The sequence below is a fragment of the Oncorhynchus gorbuscha genome, unplaced genomic scaffold (assembly GCF_021184085.1).
Source record: "Oncorhynchus gorbuscha isolate QuinsamMale2020 ecotype Even-year unplaced genomic scaffold, OgorEven_v1.0 Un_scaffold_126:::fragment_4:::debris, whole genome shotgun sequence".
In the NCBI taxonomy this organism is placed as follows: Eukaryota; Metazoa; Chordata; class Actinopteri; order Salmoniformes; family Salmonidae; genus Oncorhynchus; species Oncorhynchus gorbuscha.
In genome coordinates this window covers 298,094-321,319 of record NW_025744568.1, presented here as the reverse complement: position 1 = coordinate 321,319, position 23,226 = coordinate 298,094, and the positions used below count along the sequence as shown (strand labels likewise).

Sequence of the window (23,226 nt, the reverse complement as noted above, 5' to 3'; positions counted from 1 at the left end):
GGATCATAAGGGTCTTCATCATCACACCAAGCCTCATGATTGTGGTAACTGTCCTTGGTGCTGTACCGAACCGTGCTCTCTCAGATGGGGTATCACACCTGTTAATACCTCTTTTCTATAACTTTGTGTGAAATCTATTTCTTATTGCAACAGCAAGTAAAATATGCCCTTTGTGTTTTATAGAAATGCAAGGTGTTTAACGTAAGTTATTTTATGCTTACTGCTAATGTTTTTAATTCGGTCTATTTTCTCATGTTTTCTATTGTTTTCTAAAAAGACATTTGAACTATATTTATTTTTTAAATGGTCTAGGGGGGGTATAAGAATATTTTGAAGACATTTACACAACACAGAGGATGAGAGGACGAGAGTACTAAACTAAATATAGTACTAATGGTCAATAGGGAATTGTCAATGTAAATAGGAGTTGGGTTTCAGTTCAACAGCTGTTTAGAATCTGTGGAATGTCAGTCCTGAACTCAGAGCTACATGTGATACATGTGCTATGTTTCACTTGTTATTTGGCCATTGGCCCAGTTGTACTGCAAGAACTTCTGATTGGTCAACCCCAGGCTATGGTGGGGGGTAATAAATGGCATCCTGTTCTTTGTGGAGAAAAGCTGAGGACAGGGGAGACTGAACATCTACCTCCCAGCATAACATCTATGATTTGTCCTTCTCCCCTGATTTGCTTTGGAGTTTGTGTTATTGAAGAATAACATTAATTGCTAACAACCTATGATCTCATACACTGAGTGTACAAAGCATAGATTGACCGGGTGAATCCAGGTGAAAGCCATGAGCCCTTATTGATGTAACTTGTTAAATCCACTCCAATCAGTGTAGATGAAGGGGAGGAGACAGGTAAAAAATATATATATATTTTTAAGCCTTGAGACAATTGAGGTATGGATTGTGTATGTGTCTCATTCAGAGGGTAAATAGACAAAAAAGACCAAATATTTAAGCGCCTTTGAATGGGGTATGGTAGTAGGTGCCAGTTGCACCGGTTTGAGTATGTCAAGATCTGCAATGCTGGTGGGCTTTTCACGGTCAACAGTTTCCCATGTGTATCAAGAATGGTCCACCAGCCAAAGGACACCAAGGGCAAAAGGGGGTCCAAATGGGGGGGCAAAAGTGGGTGCGACTCAATTTACTGTTTTGTACTCTCAGTGTATATTCCTATTCAGCACCACAATACATAAATTGTGTTTGTGTTGTGTCTCCATAGGATGTGTTTGGGCAGACTGGGAGTCGGCGTGGGGACGGGACATGGGGTCCCCACCAGAAAGGTATGGTGGGACGAGGAGACGTCTTTGTGGTGGACGAAGACACAGACCTGGCTGATCCAAATCTCCACGGAGGACACCTTAATCCTCAGTGGAAACCCAGCAGGCAGGGCCCTAAGGACAGCCATGAGGGCAAGCCTGAGCCCTCCTCCAAACTCCTGGACGAGAACATCACCACGGACAAGAAGACGGCAGACTCTGGAGGGAAGGGCATTGGCCTGTTTCCCGGGAAACCCTCGGATGACATCATTATTGATTTGGATCCTGTGTCTTCATCGAAGAAGCCTTCCATTGTTAAGACTCCAATAAAGACCCCCCTGGACCCGGAGCACCCAGACTTTAACCTGTTGAGGCAGGAGGTGGAGGGGCCCCAGACCCCCTCACAGACCGCCCTCGCCCCCACCTCAGTGCCCCCTGCCACCCCTATGGAAGCTGTCACTGAGGAGAGGAGACCCACCACACACATCCCCACCCAACCTGACACAAACCCTGACTGTGCTATCACTGTGGAAGGAGGACCAGAGCGCTCAGGCACTGTGACCATCGTATCCAGAGAAGGGGACCTGGTTCTGGGCTCTGATGGTCAGATGTATAGGGTCGAGAGAGGGCCCCCAGGCAGAATGGGGCCCGCAGGAAAGGAGGTAAGTGTCTTCTGATATTTTTCATATTCCTCTCTTCACATTAGCAACTCCACAGTTCCAAATTGGCACCAAGTGTCAATGCCTTCATTACCGCATTAGTCACAGCAATCACATCAACAAGCCTCTTTAATTGGTGGAGGGGGCATGAAGCTCTGCTATCCGGCCCAATCAGAGGTTTGCCTGGTCAAACAATGCCAGACCGACCGGACCACTTAGATCCTTCAGAACCAGACCCAGATGGAGCAACATCTGGCCCCGTCTGGCTTGGTCCTGGAGCTTCAGCCTGGCTATCTGTCTGTTATAAAGGCCTGGGATCACTCGACACCATTACTGTGATTAATCCCGGCTGTAGAGAACATGAATGAAGAGTAAAAGGCTCTGCAGTCGGGAAGACTGCAGTGATGAAGCACCTTCTCCTGTAAAGCAAGAATACATTATGGTCTCATGGGCTCCTGGCCATGGTGATGTAGAGTTTAGAGTTTGAACAATGATACAATAATACGAAATACAGATTGAGTTTTGAGACGCTCATGGTGAAACATGGTACAAGTGTCATCTATAATAGTACAGACATACAGTACCAGTCAAAAGTTTGGCAACACGTACTCATTCCAGGGTTTTTTCTTTATTTGTACTATTTTCTAAGCTATGAAATAACACATATGGAATCGTGTAGAAACCAAAAAAGTGTTAAACAAATCAAAAAATATATTTTATATTTGAGATTTTTTTCAAAGTAGCCACCCTTTGCCTTGTGGACAGCTTTGCCCACTCTGCCTTGATGACAGCGAAAATATCATTTGATTTGTTTAAAAAAATGTTGGTTCCTACATGGTTCCATGTGTGTTATTTCATAGTTTTGATGTCTTCACTATTATTCTACAATGTATAAAATAGAACAAATGAAGAAAAACCCTTGAATGAGAAGATGTGTCCAAACCTTTGACTGGTACTGTCATCTATATACATGTATACAGTGGATTAAAGGACAATAGCACTAATAATAAGGCAGTAAAAATGTCTCCGTTGGAGGATAAGATGGCAGGCTTTGGCACAGGCATTTACATTATAGTTACCTGATAACATCATCAAGACCGTTAAAATGCTCATTTTGGCTGGACAGCTGACAAACAAAGATCATCCGTAATTTCATTCATAACCACAGTATCTATAATATATATATATATATCTAATATAGGCATGAGCTTACGTATCAATGGAACCAGAGTTACAAAAACTACATACACATTTATCTATATGTGTATCGCCCAGTCTCGATAGCGAGAGGGGGCCATTTGACATCTAAATTTGACAAACGTGCTTCTATATTGCTTGGATTTAACATCAAATTATATCCCTAAAGTGCATTTGAAAAGGCAGTAGTTGCACAGTTTTACTTTCAGGTTTGTTTATCCGCTAGTAACATTTTTAGTTCATTGCTCTCTAAAAGTGCTGATTCAAAAGTACTGCGTTCATTTCTAGAGGACACTTTGTCTGTATCGGTGTCGAGTCATATGGATGAAGTAATAAAAGACTTTGACATGGTATATGAACAAATAATATTTGCAGTAGCAAGCATCACAAGCCGTATTAAAAAAAAACACTTTTACATAGATGTTCATATGACTTTCATCTGCCAATATAAACATATATATATAGCGACTGGTGATGCCATATGGTTTCCCAGCCTTGAATAGAAGCATTTGTCATGTATTTACCTACACCGAGATCAAATCTGCAGGCATGGTTAAAAACAGTGTTAGCACAAGTATAATTTTGGTGCCCCCATATTGCTGCAGCACAAGTACCGTAGTAATAGGTAGCACCAATGAATGAAACAGTTTAATAAAACATTTAAATGGTAGGCCACCCATGGCTTTACACTTCGCAATGATGGGGCCACGGGCTCGATTCAATATATTTACTTAACAGACACATTGTAATAAAACAAATATTAATAATCAACCCCAGGTTGTTGTACTCACTGACAACATGCTGTATGTCAGGCCTGTGGTGTGTGTGTGTGTGTGTGTGTGTGTGTGTGTGTGTGTGTGTGTGTGTGTGTGTGTGTGTGTGTGTGTGTGTGTGTGTGTGTGTGTGTGTGTGTGTGTGTGTGTGTGTGTGTGTGTGTGTGTGTGTGTGTGTGTGTGTGTGTGTGTGACAATGATAGGTGAAGCTGGTCTGGCTTTAGCCCCTGACGTAGATGACATTTCATGTCCTTGTTGCATGTAAATCTTCTGTGTTATCTAAGCTTTACGGACTCATGCTGACATGATGTGACCCACAGAGCCTTCGGAAAGTATTCAGACCCCTTGGCTTTTCCACATTTTGTTAGGTTACAGCCTTATTCTAAAATGATTACATTTTTAAAATGTTCTCATCAATCTGAGCACAATACACCATAATGACGAAGCTAAAACAGGTGTTTAGAAAGTTTAGCTAATTTATATAAAAATATATATTTCATAATTACATAATTATTCAGACCCTTTACTCAGTCTGTTAATACTGGACAGGGCGGATGTTGTAACCTATTTGGTAGGATTTGAGGATCAATGTGTTGTTTGTTGTTGTGCTTGAGCTTACTAGGGCATCGGTTACATCACATTTGATTGTATGATACAGGAACTATATGAGAAGTTGAGAGGGCTGTCCCTGAATTAACTTGAATGAATGTTCTGTGATCTCTCAATTCAATTTTCAATTCAATTCAAGGGCTTTATTGGCATGGGAAACATGTGTTAACATTGCCAAAGCAAGTGAGGTAGACAACATACAAAGTGAATATATAAAGTGAAAAACAACAAAAATTAACAGTAAACATTACACATACAGAAGTTTAAAAACAGTAAAGACATTACAAATGTCATATATATATATACAATGTACAAATAGTTAAAGGACACAAGATAAAATGAATAAGCATAAATATGGGTTGTATTTACAATGGTGTTTGTTCTTCACTGGTTGCCCTTTTCTCGTGGCAACAGGTCACAAATCTTGCTGCTGTGATGGCACACTGTGGAATTTCACCCAAAAGATATGGGAGTTTTTCAAAATTGGATTTGTTTTCGAATTCTTTGTGGATCTGTGTGATCTGGGGGAAATATGTCTCTCTAATATGGTCATACATTGGGCAGGAGGTTAGGAAGTGCAGCTCAGTTTCCACCTCATTTTGTGGGCAGTGAGCACATAGCCTGTCTTCTCTTGAGAGCCATGTCTGCCTACGGCGGCCTTTCTCAATAGCAAGGCTATGCTCACTGAGTCTGTACATAGTCAAAGCTTTCCTTAATTTTGGGTCAGTCACAGTGGTCAGGTATTCTGCCGCTGTGTACTCTCTGTGTAGGGCCAAATAGCATTCTAGTTTGCTCTGTTTTTTTGTTAATTCTTTCCAATGTGTTAAGTAATTATCTTTTTGTTTTCTCATGATTTGGTTGGGTCTAATTGTGCTGTTGTCCTGGGGCTCTGTAGGATGTGTTTGTGTTTGTGAACAGAGCCCCAGGACCAGCTTGCTTAGGGGACTCTTCTCCAGGTTCATCTCTCTGTAGGTGATGGCTTTGTTATGGAAGGTTTGTGAATCGCTTCCTTTTAGGTGGTTGTAGAATTTAACGGCTCTTTTTGGATTTTGATAATTAGTGGGCATCGGCCTAATTCTGCTCTGCATGCATTATTTGGTGTTTTACGTTGTACACGGAGGATATTTTCACAGAATTCTGCGTGCAGAGTCTCAATTTGGTGTTTGTCCCATTTTGTGAAGTCTTGGTTGGTGAGCGGACCCCAGACCTCACAACCATAAAGGGCAATGGGCTCTATGACTGATCTCTCTCTCTCTCTCTCTCTCTCTCTCTCTCTCTCTCTCGCTCTCTCTCTCTCTCTCTCTCTCTCTCTCTCTCTCTCTCTCTCTCTCTCTCTCTCTCTCTCTCTCTCTGTTGTTGTTTACGTTCTCCAGGGTTTTGCTGGCTTGCGTGGGTTCAAAGGTGACAAGGTAAGAGGAGTTGACGTTTTGGAATGGCTTGAGGTGATTTTAATCGATGACATGATGGCCTATGATTATATGCTGGGTTAGTCTGCTTGACCTCCTCACATTTCAATGCACCTTTACTGTGTCCTACAAAATTATGGATTTGCAATCGGATCAGAGCGTGAGCAGATTTTTTTTCTGTTACGACTGAAGTACAGATAATAATGAATGTGTTTACAGTTGTAAACCCCTAGCCTCTGCTGCCTCTCTTTGACTCCAAGTCTTCCTGTACATTTGTTTCCTCTCACAGTCCAATAGGACTGACTGTATCATTTCAGTTTATTCTAGGTGTAGATATTGTAACTAATACCTATTATATTTCTTACAGGGCCAGCTGGGGTCTGAGGGGCGTGCAGGGCGACAGGGGGATCCAGGCCCCCCCGGCCCACCTGGCCTGCCTTCTTTCTACCTGTGGAAGAACACTGTTGAGGAGTGGGCTACTTTTCAGGTGAGTTGACGACCCTCATTTCACCCGGAATCCTACCCCAACGTCACCCTGAATCCTACCCCAATGTCACCCTATCTCGCTAACCTGAAGCTGAACCTCACTCCAAACCCAACTGAAATCTGTTACACCTCAACTCCACCCCTAAATCCCAACCCCCAGCTGTGACACAACCTCTCCCCAACTCCACCTCAACTCCACCCCTAAATCCCAAACCCTAGCTGTAACACAACCTCTCCCCAACTCCACCTCAACTCCACCCCTAAATCCCAAACCCCAGCTGTAACACAACCTCTCCCCGACTCCCACCTTAGCCGTACCCCAACTCCAAGGGGACATACAGTCTAATGCTCTGAACCTATAGACTGCCTGTGTAGGGTTGCAAAATCCGGGTAACATTCCCTAAATTCCCAGTTATTTCTGGAAAATGTTTTTGATTTCTGGAAATCCTGGGAATTTGGGAAACGTTACCTGAATTTTGCAACTCTATTTTTACCCAGAGGTTTTCCCAGATTAGCTGTACAGTCTTTGACCCCACACTGTTGGTGTGTGTGTGAGCCCGTGCTCCAGCCATCCCTCATCAGTTTGATCTTCCTGCCTGCTCTGAGTCTGAACACAGCTGCAGGCTGTGTAATACGGCACGATGATCAGCGCGATGGAAAACTACATGGACTTTATTGAATAAAGATGCGGTGTAAGAATAAGGTAGTGATGGGCGATTTGTTACACTGGGCTTTGAACTGATACTGTGCTGCGGTATCTGTTGAGTGAGGATGACGAAAATAGGTTTTATTTTAGCACCAGTGCTTTGTTCTGAGAGGATATGGCACTGAATAAAAGAAGGAAAAACCAAGAAATTTGACATTTGGGATTCAGGCGTAGAGCTGGATCTACAGTTCACGACCAATGTCGTGAAAGCATCTGAAGACATTGGCACTTTAATTTATGAGTGAAATGTCCCTTTAATATGGCAATGATATGAATGATGGAACATAGGCATTAATTCAACATTTTTGTTATGTAAATCCATATACATTAACCTTTTTTTACATTAACCTAATTCTGATACTTGAAATAATCTGCCATGTCTCCATGTTTCTTCCAGCAAACCTCTTTCTACCAGTTGCTCAGCGCTGGCTGGCCTGTAAGTAATGGGCATCGCTCCCATGACTGGGACTAGACTGGCTGGGAATGCATCCCAAATGGCCCCCTATTCCCTATATAGTGCATTACTTTCGACCAGAGCCATATGGGTCCTGGACAAAAATACTGCACTATAACAGGAATAGGGTGTCATTTGGAACACACTTAGGGTCTTATACAGTATACGGGTCATAGAATACAGCAGGGTGCGTTATGGTTCTTCCTGAGACTATTCTGTTCTCTGTTTGCTTGCAGAGGGAGCAGGGACCCCCAGGACCAGCTGGGGAGATGGGGAAGCCAGGCCCACAGGTGAGTGAGACCCCTTCCCTGCATATTTGGTCCTACATTAGGTGTGGTGAAGAGTCTCATCATCTGGGTAGTATACCATGAATACTGGTTTACATGACATGATGTAGTTGAGATGAACGCCTGATAATTCTCTCTCTCTCTCTCTCTCTCTCTCTCTCTCTCTCTCTCTCTCTCTCTCTCTCTCTCTCTCTGTCTCTGTCTCTCTCTCTCTCTCTCTCTCTCTCTCTCTCTCTCTCTCTCTCTCTCTCTCTCTCTCTCTCTCTCTCTCTCTCTCTCTCTCTCTCTCTCTCTCTCTCTCTCTCTCTCTCTCTCTCTCTCTCTCTCTCTCTCTCTCTCTCTCTCTCTCTCTCTCTCTCTCTCTCTCTCTCTCTCTCTCTCTCTCTCTCTCTCTCTGTCTCTTCTCTCTCTCTCTCTCTCTCTGTCTCTTTCTCTCTCTCCCTCTCTCTCTCTATAGCTCTCTCTCTCTCTCTCTCTCTCTCTCTCTCTCTCTCTCTCTCTCTCTCTCTCTCTCTAGAGTACACACTCAGCAAAAGTGTTTGTCCCTTTAATATGTATATACTGTACTCTACATCATCGACTGCATCCTTATGTAACACATGTATCACTAGCCACTTTAACTATGCCACTTTGTTTACTTTGTCTACACACTCATCTCATATGTATATACTGTACTCGATACCATCTACTGTATGCTGCTCTGTACCATCACTCATGTTCCTTATCCCCTTACACTGTGTATAAGACAGTAGTTTTGGAATTGTTAGTTAGATTACTTGTTGGTTATCACTGCATTGTCGGAACTAGAAGCAAAAGCATTTCGCTACACTCGCATTAACATCTGCTAACCATGTGTATGTGACAAATAAAATTTGATTTTGATTTGATTTATTTATACTGTTTGACCTCTGTGTTGTGAGTTAAACGTTTGTCTGATCTGTCCCTATCTGACTGTCTCTATCTCTCTATCTATTCGTCTCTTCTCACATCTCACCCAGGGGCCAACAGGTGATCCTGGCCAACGAGGGCCTCCAGGAGTAATGGGAGAAATGGTAAGTACTAATGACAGGGTACATAAAGGATGAAAAAATACAGAAAAGTCTGCACACTGTATTTGGAACGAAGGACTTCTGGATCTAAACGTTGTCGGTATAGTGGTAATTAGGATCATATAGAGTAAAGTGGTAATTAGGATCATATAGAGTATAGTGGTAATTAGGATCATATAGAGTATAGTGGTAATTAGGATCATATAGAGTATAGTGGTAATTAGGATCATATAGAGTAAAGTGGTAATTAGGATCATATAGAGTAAAGTGGTAATTAGGATCATATAGAGTAAAGTGGTAATTAGGATCATATAGAGTAAAGTGGTAATTAGGATCATATAGAGTAAAGTGGTAATTAGGATCATATAGAGTAAAGTGGTAATTAGGATCATATAGAGTATGCGGGCCATTCTGTTATCAAACCAAGGCTGCATCCTACAGTGCATTCAGAAAGCATTCAGACCCCATTACTTTTTCCAACAATGTTTACGTTCCAGCCTTATTCTAAAAAAAGAACTTTCAACGTTTTTCCCTCGTCAATCTACAAACAATACCCCATAATGACAAAGCAAAACTAGTTTTTAGACATTTTGAAATATTACATCTGTATTACTATTCAGACCCTTTCCTCAGTACTTTGTTGATGCGTCTTTGGCCGTGATTACAGCCTCGCGTCTTCTTGGGTATGACGCCACAAGCTTGGCACACCTGTATTTGGAGAGTTTTTTCCCATTCTTCTCTGCAGATCCTCTCAAGTTCTGTCAGATTGGATGGGTTTTTCATCTGTACTTTGCTCCGTTCACCTTTGCCTCGATCCTAACTAGTCTCCCAGTCCCTGCCGCTGAAAAACACCCCCACAGCATGATGCTGCCACCACCATGCTTCACCGTAGGGATGGTGCCAGGTTTCCTCCAGATGTGACGCTTGGCATTTAGGCCGAATAGTTCAATCGTGGTTTCATCAGACCAGAGAATGTTGTTGCTCATGGTCTGAGAGTCCTTAATTGGCCTTTTGGCAAACTCCAAGCAGGATGTCATGTTCCTTTTACTGAGGAGTGGCTTCCTTCTGATCACTCTACCATAAAGGCCTGATTGGTTGTTCTTCTGGAAGGTTCTCCCATCTCCACAGAGGAACTCTGGAGCTTTGTCAGAGTGACCATCGGGTTCTTGGTCACCTCCCTGACCAAGAACCTTCTCCCCCGACTGCTCAGTTTGGCCGAGTGGTTCCAAACTTCATCCATTTAAGAATGATGGAGGCCACTGTGTTCTTGGGGACCTTCAATGCTGCAGAATGATGGAGGCCACTGTGTTCTTGGGGACCGTCAATGCTGCAGAATGATGGAGGCCACTGTGTTCTTGGGGACCGTCAATGCTGCAGAATGATGGAGGCCACTGTGTTCTTGGGGACCGTCAATGCTGCAGAATGATGGAGCCCACTGTGTTCTTGGGGACCTTCAATGCTGCAGAATGATGGAGCCCACTGTGTTCTTGGGGACCGTCAATGCTGCAGAATGATGGAGGCCACTGTGTTCTTGGGGACCGTCAATGCTGCAGAATGATGGAGGCCACTGTGTTCTTGGGGACCTTCAATGCTGCAGAATGATGGAGGCCACTGTGTTCTTGGGGACCGTCAATGCTGCAGAATGATGGAGGCCACTGTGTTCTTGGGGACCTTCAATGCTGCAGAATGATGGAGGCCACTGTGTTCTTGGGGACCGTCAATGCTGCAGAATGATGGAGGCCACTGTGTTCTTGGGGACCGTCAATGCTGCAGAAATGCCTTGACACAAACCTGTCTCTACGGACAATTCCTTTGACCTCATGGCTCTGACATGCACTTTCAACTGTGAGACCTTTATATAGACAGATGTGTGCCTTTCCAAATCATGTCCAATCAATTGAATTTACCACAGGTGGACTCCAAGTTGTAGAAACATCTCAAGGATGATCAATGGAAACAGAATGACCTGAACTCAATTTCGAGTCTCATAGCAAAAGGTCTGAATGGTTGAATATTTGTAAATAAGGTATTTCTGTTTTTTATTTTTAATACATTTGCTAACACTTCTTAGAAACTGTTTTTGCCTTGTCATTATGGGGTATTGTGTGTAGACTGCAGATGGGTATTGCGTGTAGACTGTATTGTGTGTAGACTGTATTTATTTAATACATTTTAGAATAAGGCTGTAACGTAACAAAATGTGTCAAAGGTCAAGGGGTCTGAATACTTTCTGAAGGCACTGTAAAATGTTACCCTATTCCTTTTGAGCCCTGGTCAAAAGTAGTTCACTAAATAGGGGATAGGGTGCCATTTGATGAACCCCCTGGCACTATTCCTGCCCAACACCCTGCACTATTCCTGCCCAACACCCTGCACTATTCCTGCTCAACACCCTGCACTATTCCTGCCCAACACCCTGCACTATTCCTGCCCAACACCCTGCACTATTCCTGCCCAACACCCTGCACTATTCCTGCCCAACACCCTGCACTATTCCTGCCCAACACCCTGCACTATTCCTGCCCAACACCCTGACACTGAGAGTTCATCAAGAGGATGAGAAGCTAGACTTCAGACCTCCTTGTCATCAATAACACTGCTCTGCAAACAGGTGGAGACCATGTACAAATCTGGAAGCTTAAACACCTGTTAGCAGTGTGGAGTCTGTGTTGTATTTCTGGGCCTGAACAGTGATTGATATTGTACATTTATTTCATGTATTTACCCCTTATTTTACCAGGAAAGTTGACTGAGAGCACATTTGCATTCACAGCAACAACCTGGGGAATAGTTACAGGAGAGAGGAAAGAACCAATTGGAAGCTGGGGAGGATTAGGTGGTCATGATGGTATGAGGGCCAGATTGGGAATTTAGCCAGGACACCGGGGTTAACACCCCTACTCTTACTATAAGTGGTATGGAATCTTTAGTGACCACAGAGAGTCAGTATGTATTATTGAAGCTTTTAGTGAGAGGTTTAAAGCTTTAATATTTAATAATTCTAGCCCCCCAAACTCATATTCATGGTATAAATTGGGACGTTTAATTTCGTCTGTCTTAGCATTCCAAATAAAATGAAATATTCTTTGCTCAAACGATGTAAATAAAAGAGTCGTCTGGACTTGGCAAGCCCCATTAGTAAGTAAGTCAACTGTGTTAGGAACAAAGAGTTAATCAATAAGATTTTTCCACAAATAGATGAGTATTTACCTCTCCATGGTTTCAGAATCTTATCTATTTTTGCAAACTTTCTATCGAAATTAATTCTGGTAAGTTCCTTTATATTTTGTTGAGTTGTGAATACCAAGTATGTCTACTTCGCCCCCCCCCTCATTTTATTGGTAACCTACAAGGTAGTGTAACACTGTGCCTTTTAACGATCCAATACTTAATATGGTACACTTGTCATAATTAGGTTTTCGTCCACAGAGGCTAGAAAAGTGATCAAGATCTTCAATGAGACAGGGATCTAGATTGCGGACTTATGAAAAAACTTCAGTCATCGGCATACATTGACACTTTAGTTATTATCCCCAGGAATTCTAACTCCTTGATGTTCTAATTGTAATAGTGAGAAGGACTTGCCACAATGGTCATTCACACACACACAATACAGCCATTCTCCACGCCATGTGTGTGCCACACAGTCCAGACACCGTATTGTCTTGTATTGGGGAGGGAGAGGAAGTGTTTACAGCTGTACCCAAAATCTCAGCAGTATTTGATGTGGGCCATCTTGTTAGGCCATAGCGTCTGTGCTTTACTTTACTGCTCAGTCAGCTAAGGTCTCTGACAGGCTAAGACACAACACGGCAAAGCCTCTCTGCACCCAAAATGGCACCCTATTCCCTATTTAGTGAACTACTTTTGACCAGTGCCCTATAGAAATAGGGTGCCACTTGGGATGCATCCTAACTGTCACAGGTCCACACAGCCTCTGATTGGGTGGTGGTGTCTCTGTCACTGATCCACAGCCTCTGATTGGGTGATGTTGTCTCTTTCACAGATCCACAGCCTCTGGTTGGGTGGTGGTGTTTCTGTCACAGTCCACAGCCTCTGATTGTTTTGCAGGGTGAGCCGGGGCCAAATGGCATGGCGGGCAGAGCAGGGCTCCATGGGAAAGATGGAGCGAATGGGCAGGACGGTCAGCCTGGGACGTTGGGTGATCCCGGGCAACAGGTGAGGGCACCACTCAGTGACTTATTACGTGATAACTTTCTGTTCTCAGAAACAACCATTCTAGCCTCCAACAGCACCCTATTCCCTATTTAGTGCAATAATTATAACCAGGGCCTTGGGCTGTTACTCGACCATATTACCACGGGTCATGAAGGCAATCAAACCGTTTAGTCACGGTAATTAGGCTTTTCCAAGCTCTAATGCTGCTGACTGTACAAACTTGCTAACTGCCTGGTATTCAGCACTCTATTATCCCTCTAATCACTCTGACATCAATGCAAATGTAATTGAAAATCTAATCAAACACTTCATGAGAACCCATGACCTCATGTTGCGCAACATTTCTAAAACAGTGATGGCCTCTATTAAAAAGAGGAGGAGAGAGCTTGAGAGGATCTGCAGAGAAGAATGGGATAAACTCCCCAAATACAAGTGTGCCAAGCTGATAGCATCATACCCAAGAAAACTCGAAGCTGTAATCGCTGCCAGTGGTGCTTCAACAAAGTACTGAGTAAAGGGTCTGAATACTTATGTACATTTGACATTTCCAATTTTCTTTTACATTTGCAAACATTTCGAAAAACTTTTTTTGCTTTTTTTGTGTGTATATTGATGAGGAACATATTTGATTGAATTAATTTTGGAATATTACTGTAACGTAAGAAAATGTGGAAAATGTCAAGGGGTCTGAATACTTCCCGAATGCACTGTATATTATTTAGTATATGTAAGGACAAGGTTAAATTAACAATAGTCTGATAGGTGACAATATTAGCCTATCATTTGTGAAGTATATATTATCACTTGTGAATGATGCCCAGCGTAAGGCAAGAAACAATGCCTTTTTTTGTTGTTGACTTTTTCTAATCATAGTCACACACCTCATGTAGCCTAGCCAATAGGCCTATATGTTTTGATAAGGTTTGTAAAGTGGCCAAATAACGTCTTAAAATTAAGCAGAATAATCTGCTTTACAGAGTAGTGTAGAGCAGTGTAGAGGCTAACCGGCATTCATAAGCAGCGTGTGAGTTTAAAGTTTGGGGAAGATAATTTTCACCATAGCAATGCACTTTTATAATAAAAGCATTACATGCATAATTACATTTGTGGTCACTTTTGATAATGGTGTTTTCCCCCTAATGGAACAATCAAGCTTATAGCCTACTGCCGTGTGCACATTGCGGTCCTTATAATGTGAAGAAATATCCTGATAGTTTATCAATATTTTAAGCTAAACGTTCTGATCTGTTGTTTCAGCCTCATTGCTTTAAAAAAGTTTTTGGATGCTAGTGGTTGTATTATTCCAAACACCACATTAAGTTTGGAATATGTATTTCTCGCACACAATGGAATAGGTCAACTTTTGTACTATGGGGGATAGTAGATTGATATAGGCTAGTGCTTTTGCAGTTCGTAAGTCCTTCTCATCTTGTTGGCTGACAAAAAGTAAACGTGGACTGTTCTTCCAATATCTTCAATATGCACCTCGGAATTGGATAATGACCCGCGCAGTTGTGTCCCCAATGTTTCTGTCTTCCCTTGTAGCCTGTGAGAAAGACCTGATCACGTGATGCAGAGCCATGTGAGTGAGAGGCACTCTGGGAGAAGGGAATTATAATTATTATATTCAGCTCAAGGTCACAATGGCCACTGGCCGCAAAAGACATGGATTTTTATAGGGGACATTACAGGCACACAAAAGACATGGATTTTTATAGGGGGCATTACAGGCACACAAAAGACATGGATTTTTATAGGGGGCATTACAGGCACACAAAAGACATTTCGCCAGATAATTCAAGGCATTATCAAGTACTGGTCAAATTGTGAATGAGAGACTGATGAAGTGTGTACAACCTGCACAAAAAAACAAAGCAGAGCTCATGCCTTTCATGCAACTTTTTTTCAAATCATCATTAGAGTGATATCATGCAGCCTTACAATGTATTAAAAAACCTAAACATATAGCCCAACGTTTGTCGAAGAACTAAAGTTACATTAAGAACTCTAAATGAAGCATATAGGAGTACCTATTTCTTTGTTAACCGCTCAACACAGAATAGCGCAGTCCCTCAAATCCTTTGGAGAAAATATCCATTCTATTGTATTCAGCTTTTTTCAATTGTATTCTTCATACTATAAAATTATATAAAATAATGGCACGGATTTCTATGCAAATCTTGTCTGCTAAATGAGCTATTGTAGCCAGATCAGGGCCTAACATAAGGACAACTCAGTATACTATTCTGTTCTTCTGAAATAGACTACATTTTCTTCATATCATGTTTCTTTAGACCTGTCTATAATAAATAATTGATTTATGGTGAAGGTGTAGGTGTAGGCTATATTACATGGATTTATGGTGAAGGTGTAGGTGTAGTCTATATTACATGGATTTATGGTGTAGGTGTAGGTGTAGGCTATATTACATGGATTTATTAGACCTTTTTAAATGTAGTTGTTCCAAATGTCTTCATCAGTAGCTTGTAGGCAATGTGTTGAAGGAGCTAAATGTGTTTATGTTAATTAACAGTCAATTGCCGTAAGACCAGTAGTTATTTGCTTGGCAATCACCGGCTGACAACATTTTTGTGGCGGCTACAGCCCTACCAGGGTCTTAAGGGCCCCATTCCCTAAGTAGTGCACTATATATGGAATAGGGTGTCATTTCGGATGCTATATATCTGATTATATCAATGATTGCTGTCTCATTTTGCTTAGGGACCCTTCGGGTACAGGGGAGACGGCGGTTCCAAGGGAGAAAAGGGGGAGGAGGTAAGGGGGTTGGACAGTGAAACATTGGCATTATGAATTCTGAAACATGGGTCTAATGAAGAGTACTAATCAAGAGCATAAGTCGTTCACCCTTTCTATGAAGTACATATAGTACCAGTCAAAAGTGTGGACACCTACTCATTCCAGGGTTTTTCTTTATTTTTACTTTTTTTTTTACATTGTAGAATAATAGTGAAAACATAAAAACTATGAAATAACACATATGGAATCATGTAGTAACCAAAAAGGGTTAAACAAATCGAAATATATTTTAGATTTTTGATTATTCAAAGTAGCCACCCTACAATATTCTACAATATAGAAAATAGTAAAGAAACCCTCTGGAATGAGTAGGTGTGTTCGAACTCTTGACTGGTACTGTATGTATAATGTTTTTAACGATCTTTATAATGCCCTATAGGGCCTTATTGGAGCAAAGGGTCGAAGAGGCCGAATGGGAGAACCAGGCGAGAAGGTAATTTTGACTGAAGTAGGATTGTTTCGTAATTACTAGAGTACCAGACTGACTTATATCGATCTCCATTCTTTACCAGTCAATATTATTACTTTGAATATGCTGCCTCTTAGTGGTAAGAGTAAGTACTATGAGATCTGACTGTTCTGGTACAGTTTACATTACATTTATCTTGATTTTCTTTTCTCATATCCCTGTAATGCTCAGTATGCATGTTGCTGATGACTTTTGTGTGAATTAGTCCTCTCAATTGAAAGCTGAGGATCTGATCTGTGTTTGTCCTGTAGGGCTCCATTGGTTTACCAGGCCGTCGCAGTTTTGTTGGTCCACGTGTAAGTGTTTCTCTCACCGTATGCGTACCAAATAGCGCCCTATTCCCTTTTATAGTGCACTATTTTTGACCAGAACCCTAAAGGTTTACTGTGTCTGTGTTCTCTTCAGGGACCTCAGGGAGTCAGAGGGGCCACTGGCCCAGAGGGGCTCCCCGGCCCTGATGTGAGTGACCCACAGTAACAATACTACAAACAAATAAACGGGTACTTACTGGCTAGTGTTTATCACTAAAGTTGAGTGTGTCATTAACTTGTGTCCATGTGTTTGTGACTTTCCAGGGGGAGGCTGGGTTTGATGGGCCTCCAGGGACTCCTGGGTCAATGGTGAGTAGACAGGCAACAGGAGTCTGGACTTTCCCTACTATGTATTCCAACACACAGTATTCTAATGGGTCCCAATTCCAAATGTTACTGTATGTCAGTCACCCTACATCATATCACTCAGTGTGTGTATTTGTGTTTTGCGCAGGGAGCCGCTGGTTTCACAGGCTCTGTCGGCGCTCAGGGAGTTAACGGCTCAAAAGTGAGATTACATTTTGATCCCAGGAGACGACGGTCCTCCCATTAATTTAGATCATGTATAAACTTAGCACCTACTGTATTTTATTGGTAGCTCTTTCTGAGTACACTCGTAAAAAGAAATGTGCTATCTAGAATAAAGGCTCTTCATCTGTCCCCATAGAAGAACACTTTGGTTACAGGAAGAACTCTCTATCTAGAACTAGGCTCTTCATCTGTCCCCATAGAAGAACACTTTGGTTACAGGAAGAACTCTCTATCTAGAACTAGGCTCTTCATCTGTCCCCATAGAAGAACACTTTGGTTACAGGAAGAACTCTCTACCTAGAACTAGGCTCTTCATCTGTCCCCATAGAAGAACACTTTGGTTACAGGAAGAACTCTCTATCTAGAACTAGGCTCTTCATCTGTCCCCATAGAAGAACACTTTGGTTACAGGAAGAACTCTCTATCTAGAACTAGGCTCTTCATCTGTCCCCATAGAAGAACACTTTGGTTACAGGAAGAACTCTCTATCTAGAACTAGGCTCTTCATCTGTCCCCATAGAAGAACACTTTGGTTACAGTAAGAACTCTCTATCTAGAACTAGGCTCTTCATCTGTCCCCATAGAAGAACACTTTGGTTACAGGAAGAACTCTCTATCTAGAACTAGGCTCTTCATCTGTCCCCATAGAAGAACACTTTGGTTACAGGAAGAACTCTCTATCTAGAACTAGGCTCTTCATCTGTCCCCATAGAAGAACACTTTGGTTACAGGAAGAACTCTCTATCTAGAACTAGGCTCTTCATCTGTCCCCATAGAAGAACACTTTGGTTACAGGAAGAACTCTCTATCTAGAACTAGGCTCTTCATCTGTCCCCATAGAAGAACACTTTGGTTACAGGAAGAACTCTCTATCTAGAACTAGGTTCTTCATCTGTCCCCATAGAAGAACACTTTGGTTACAGGAAGAACTCTCTATCTAGAACTAGGCTCTTCATCTGTCCCCATAGAAGAACACTTTGGTTACAGGAAGAACTCTCTATCTAGAACTAGGCTCTTCACCTGTCCCCATAGAAGAACACTTTGGTTACAGGAAGAACTCTCTATCTAGAACTAGGCTCTTCATCTGTCCCCATAGAAGAACACTTTGGTTACAGGAAGAACTCTCTATCTAGAACTAGGCTCTTCATCTGTCCCCATAGAAGAACACTTTGGTTACAGGAAGAACTCTCTATCTAGAACTAGGCTCTTCATCTGTCCCCATAGAAGAACACTTTGGTTACAGGAAGAACTCTCTATCTAGAACTAGGCTCTTCATCTGTCCCCATAGAAGAACACTTTGGTTACAGGAAGAACTCTCTATCTAGAACAAAGGCCCTTCATCTGTCCCCATAGAAGAACACTTTGGTTACAGGAAGAACTCTCTATCTAGAACAAAGGCTCTTCATCTGTCCCCATAGAAGAACACTTTGGTTACAGGAAGAACTCTCTATCTAGAACTAGGCTCTTCATCTGTCCCCATAGAAGAACACTTTGGTTACAGGAAGAACTCTCTATCTAGAACTAGGCTCTTCATCTGTCCCCATAGAAGAACACTTTGGTTACAGGAAGAACTCTCTATCTAGAACTAGGCTCTTCATCTGTCCCCATAGAAGAACACTTTGGTTACAGGAAGAACTCTCTATCTAGAACTAGGCTCTTCATCTGTCCCCATAGAAGAACACTTTGGTTACAGGAAGAACTCTCTATCTAGAACTAGGCTCTTCATCTGTCCCCATAGAAGAACACTTTGGTTACAGGAAGAACTCTCTATCTAGAACTAGGCTCTTCATCTGTCCCCATAGAAGAACACTTTGGTTACAGGAAGAACTCTCTATCTAGAACTAGGCTCTTCATCTGTCCCCATAGAAGAACACTTTGGTTACAGGAAGAACTCTCTATCTAGAACTAGGCTCTTCATCTGTCCCCATAGAAGAACACTTTGGTTACAGGAAGAACTCTCTATCTAGAACTAGGCTCTTCATCTGTCCCCATAGAAGAACACTTTGGTTACAGGAAGAACTCTCTATCTAGAACTAGGCTCTTCATCTGTCCCCATAGAAGAACACTTTGGTTACAGGAAGAACTCTCTATCTAGAACTAGGCTCTTCATCTGTCCCCATAGAAGAACACTTTGGTTACAGGAAGAACTCTCTATCTAGAACTAGGCTCTTCATCTGTCCCCATAGAAGAACACTTTGGTTACAGGAAGAACTCTCTATCTAGAACTAGGCTCTTCATCTGTCCCCATAGAAGAACACTTTGGTTACAGGAAGAACTCTCTATCTAGAACTAGGCTCTTCATCTGTCCCCATAGAAGAACACTTTGGTTACAGGAAGAACTCTCTATCTAGAACTAGGCTCTTCATCTGTCCCCATAGAAGAACACTTTGGTTACAGGAAGAACTCTCTATCTAGAACTAGGCTCTTCATCTGTCCCCATAGAAGAACACTTTGGTTACAGGAAGAACTCTCTATCTAGAACTAGGCTCTTCATCTGTCCCCATAGAAGAACACTTTGGTTACAGGAAGAACTCTCTATCTAGAACAAAGGCTCTTCATCTGTCCCCATAGAAGAACACTTTGGTTACAGGAAGAACTCTCTATCTAGAACTAGGCTCTTCATCTGTCCCCATAGAAGAACACTTTGGTTACAGGAAGAACTCTCTATCTAGAACTAGGCTCTTCATCTGTCCCCATAGAAGAACACTTTGGTTACAGGAAGAACTCTCTATCTAGAACTAGGCTCTTCATCTGTCCCCATAGAAGAACACTTTGGTTACAGGAAGAACTCTCTATCTAGAACAAAGGCTCTTCATCTGTCCCCATAGAAGAACACTTTGGTTACAGGAAGAACTCTCTATCTAGAACTAGGCTCTTCATCTGTCCCCATAGAAGAACACTTTGGTTACAGGAAGAATTCTCTACCTAGAACTAGGCTCTTCATCTGTCCCCATAGAAGAACACTTTGGTTACAGGAAGAACTCTCTATCTAGAACTAGGCTCTTCATCTGTCCCCATAGAAGAACACTTTGGTTACAGGAAGAACTCTCTATCTAGAACTAGGCTCTTCATCTGTCCCCATAGAAGAACACTTTGGTTACAGGAAGAACTCTCTATCTAGAACTAGGCTCTTCATCTGTCCCCATAGAAGAACACTTTGGTTACAGGAAGAACTCTCTATCTAGAACTAGGCTCTTCATCTGTCCCCATAGAAGAACACTTTGGTTACAGGAAGAACTCTCTATCTAGAACTAGGCTCTTCATCTGTCCCCATAGAAGAACACTTTGGTTACAGGAAGAACTCTCTATCTAGAACTAGGCTCTTCATCTGTCCCCATAGAAGAACACTTTGGTTACAGGAAGAACTCTCTATCTAGAACTAGGCTCTTCATCTGTCCCCATAGAAGAACACTTTGGTTACAGGAAGAACTCTCTATCTAGAACTAGGCTCTTCATCTGTCCCCATAGAAGAACACTTTGGTTACAGGAAGAACTCTCTATCTAGAACTAGGCTCTTCATCTGTCCCCATAGAAGAACACTTTGGTTACAGGAAGAACTCTCTATCTAGAACTAGGTTCTTCATCTGTCCCCATAGAAGAACACTTTGGTTACAGGAAGAACTCTCTATCTAGAACTAGGCTCTTCATCTGTCCCCATAGAAGAACACTTTGGTTACAGGAAGAACTCTCTATCTAGAATTAGGCTCTTCATCTGTCCCCATAGAAGAACACTTTGGTTACAGGAAGAACTCTCTATCTAGAACTAGGCTCTTCATCTGTCCCCATAGAAGAACACTTTGGTTACAGGAAGAACTCTCTATCTAGAACTCTTCATCTGTCCCCATAGAAGAACACTTTGGTTACAGGAAGAACTCTCTATCTAGAACTAGGCTCTTCATCTGTCCCCATAGAAGAACACTTTGGTTACAGGAAGAACTCTCTATCTAGAACTGGGCTCCTCATCTGTCCCCATAGAAGAACACTTTGGTTACAGGAAGAACTCTCTTGGATTCCATGTAGGACCCTTTCCACAGAGAGGTTGACATGGAAACCAAAAGGGTTCTACGTGGACTCAAAAGGGGTTCTCCCTGGAAACAAAAAGGGTTCTCTTATGGGGACAGCCGATAAAATAAAATAAACGTAGTGCATGACAGTCTTTGCCAAAGGTAACCTGCATTTATCTTCTAGGGAGAGTTGGGCCTTGTTGGAGTTGTTGGCCCCAGAGGCCCGCAGGTAAGAGGAGACGTTTGTCTTGTTGTGTTTTCTTGCCTGAAGTTGGGTCACATTCAACAGAACTCCATGCTCTATGCTTGTTAGACTATAAAGGAAATATTTCTGTTTATTTCACCAGGGGCCCCAGGGTTTAGATGGTGAGAGTGGGCCTCCAGGTCACAGGGGAATTCAGGTCAGTCTCAATCAGCTGCACAACTTTCCCTAACAGAGACTTGGGACCAGATGATTGTCTTTGGGAATGTATTTTTCTGAGGAATAATATCTGGGGTTAAAGGTCATCCGTATTTTCACAGGGACAGCTTGGGATGAGTGGTGCCGCTGGTCCGAAAGGTGACCCTGTAAGTCTCTCCTCTCTTCACTGGTAAAGTTCATTCTGCTCTAGTAAAACAAACTACTACCTGTCTCTCTCCAACCCCCTTGCTTACTTCCCGTTCTCGGTCTTCCTCAGGGACCAATGGGGATGATGGGTATCCGGGGTGAGCTAGGGTTCGAGGGGCCCATGGTGAGTAGCATAGTACCCAGTGGACTGACCACGTTCACCACACTTTGCCTGCCAGAGACACACACTCACACAGCAACCTCACAGTGCCCCCATGTGTTAGAGCTCTGTCACAGTGTTAGGCTACAGATTAGAATACGCTTCGTGTATCCCATGTCCTACATCTTCTAGCTTTTATGGGTTGTGGTAGAGCTGGTCTAAGCTAATGGATGAAAGGCTCTAACTTCAGAAAGTAAACACACTTTAAAATGGGCAAGTCAAGGTCACTTTTATGTCTGGATGATGGCCACACTGTATCTTGGTATGATATCAAATTACTCATTTTGGAGAGGTTGTAAACTGCTAGAATGCCATAGATCCCACCCCCAGAATGCCATAGATCCCACCCCCAGAATGCCATAGATCCCACCCCCAGAATGCCATAGATCCCACCCCCAGAATGCCATAGATCCCACCCCCAGAATGCCATAGATCCCACCCCCAGAATGCCATAGATCCCACCCCCAGAATGCCATAGATCCCACCCCAGAATGCCATAGATCCCACCCCCAGAATGCCATAGATCCCACCCCCCCAGAATGCCATAGATCCCACCCCCAGAATGCCATAGATCCCAGCCCCAGAATGCCATAGATCCCACCCCCAGAATGCCATAGATCCCACCCCCAGGCGGATTGCATGTGAGTTTAACTCTGGCTGTTATCCAGACCTTCTCTCGGCGATGTTTAGGTTGACAGCTCCTCCAGTTTTCACTTTATTCTACACAAACACTACGTTGCCTTCGGAAAATATTCAGACCCCTTGACTTTTTCCAAATGTTGTTAACGTAGCTTACATCCTTATTCTAAATGTCCTTATCAATCTACAACCAATACCCCATGATGACAAAGCAGAAACAGATTTTTCTTCTTTTGTTTTGCTAATAATATTACAAATAGAAAAAATCTGAAATAACATTTACATTCATAGCACATTTACAGAAGTGTTCAGACCCTTTACTCAGTACTTTGTTGAAACACCTTTGGCAGCGATTACAGCCTTGAGTCTTCTTGAGTATGATGATACAAGCTTTGCACACCTGTATTTGGGGAGTTTCTCCCATTCTTCTCTGCAGATCCTCTCAAGCTCTGTCAGGTTGGAGGTGGAGCGTAGATGCACTGCTATTTTCAGGTCTCTCCAGAGATGTTAGATCGGGTTCAAGTCCGGGCTCTGGCTGAGCCACTCAAGGATATTCAGAGACTTTTTCCGAACCCACTCCTGCGTTGTCTTGGCTGTGTGCTTAGGGTCGTTGTC

General features: G+C 42.6%; 1 protein-coding gene across 1 annotated transcript in view; it reads left to right on the top strand.

Moving 5' to 3' along the window:
* Positions 1-1,235: 1,235 nt before the first annotated feature.
* The window catches only part of si:ch211-196i2.1 (collagen alpha-1(I) chain), a 47,173-nt gene continuing 25,182 nt past the window's right edge, over positions 1,236-23,226 (top strand). Inside the window, exons 1-17 of the mRNA XM_046332288.1 lie at positions 1,236-1,930; positions 5,880-5,915; positions 6,280-6,399; positions 7,502-7,540; positions 7,795-7,848; positions 8,844-8,897; positions 12,966-13,073; positions 15,795-15,848; positions 16,270-16,323; positions 16,611-16,655; positions 16,765-16,818; positions 16,935-16,979; positions 17,125-17,178; positions 21,390-21,434; positions 21,553-21,606; positions 21,728-21,772; positions 21,883-21,936. Coding sequence (XP_046188244.1) covers positions 1,295-1,930; positions 5,880-5,915; positions 6,280-6,399; positions 7,502-7,540; positions 7,795-7,848; positions 8,844-8,897; positions 12,966-13,073; positions 15,795-15,848; positions 16,270-16,323; positions 16,611-16,655; positions 16,765-16,818; positions 16,935-16,979; positions 17,125-17,178; positions 21,390-21,434; positions 21,553-21,606; positions 21,728-21,772; positions 21,883-21,936 — 1,551 coding nt within the window. The 5' untranslated portion in view covers positions 1,236-1,294. The remainder of the gene's footprint in view (positions 1,931-5,879; positions 5,916-6,279; positions 6,400-7,501; positions 7,541-7,794; positions 7,849-8,843; positions 8,898-12,965; positions 13,074-15,794; positions 15,849-16,269; positions 16,324-16,610; positions 16,656-16,764; positions 16,819-16,934; positions 16,980-17,124; positions 17,179-21,389; positions 21,435-21,552; positions 21,607-21,727; positions 21,773-21,882; positions 21,937-23,226) is intronic.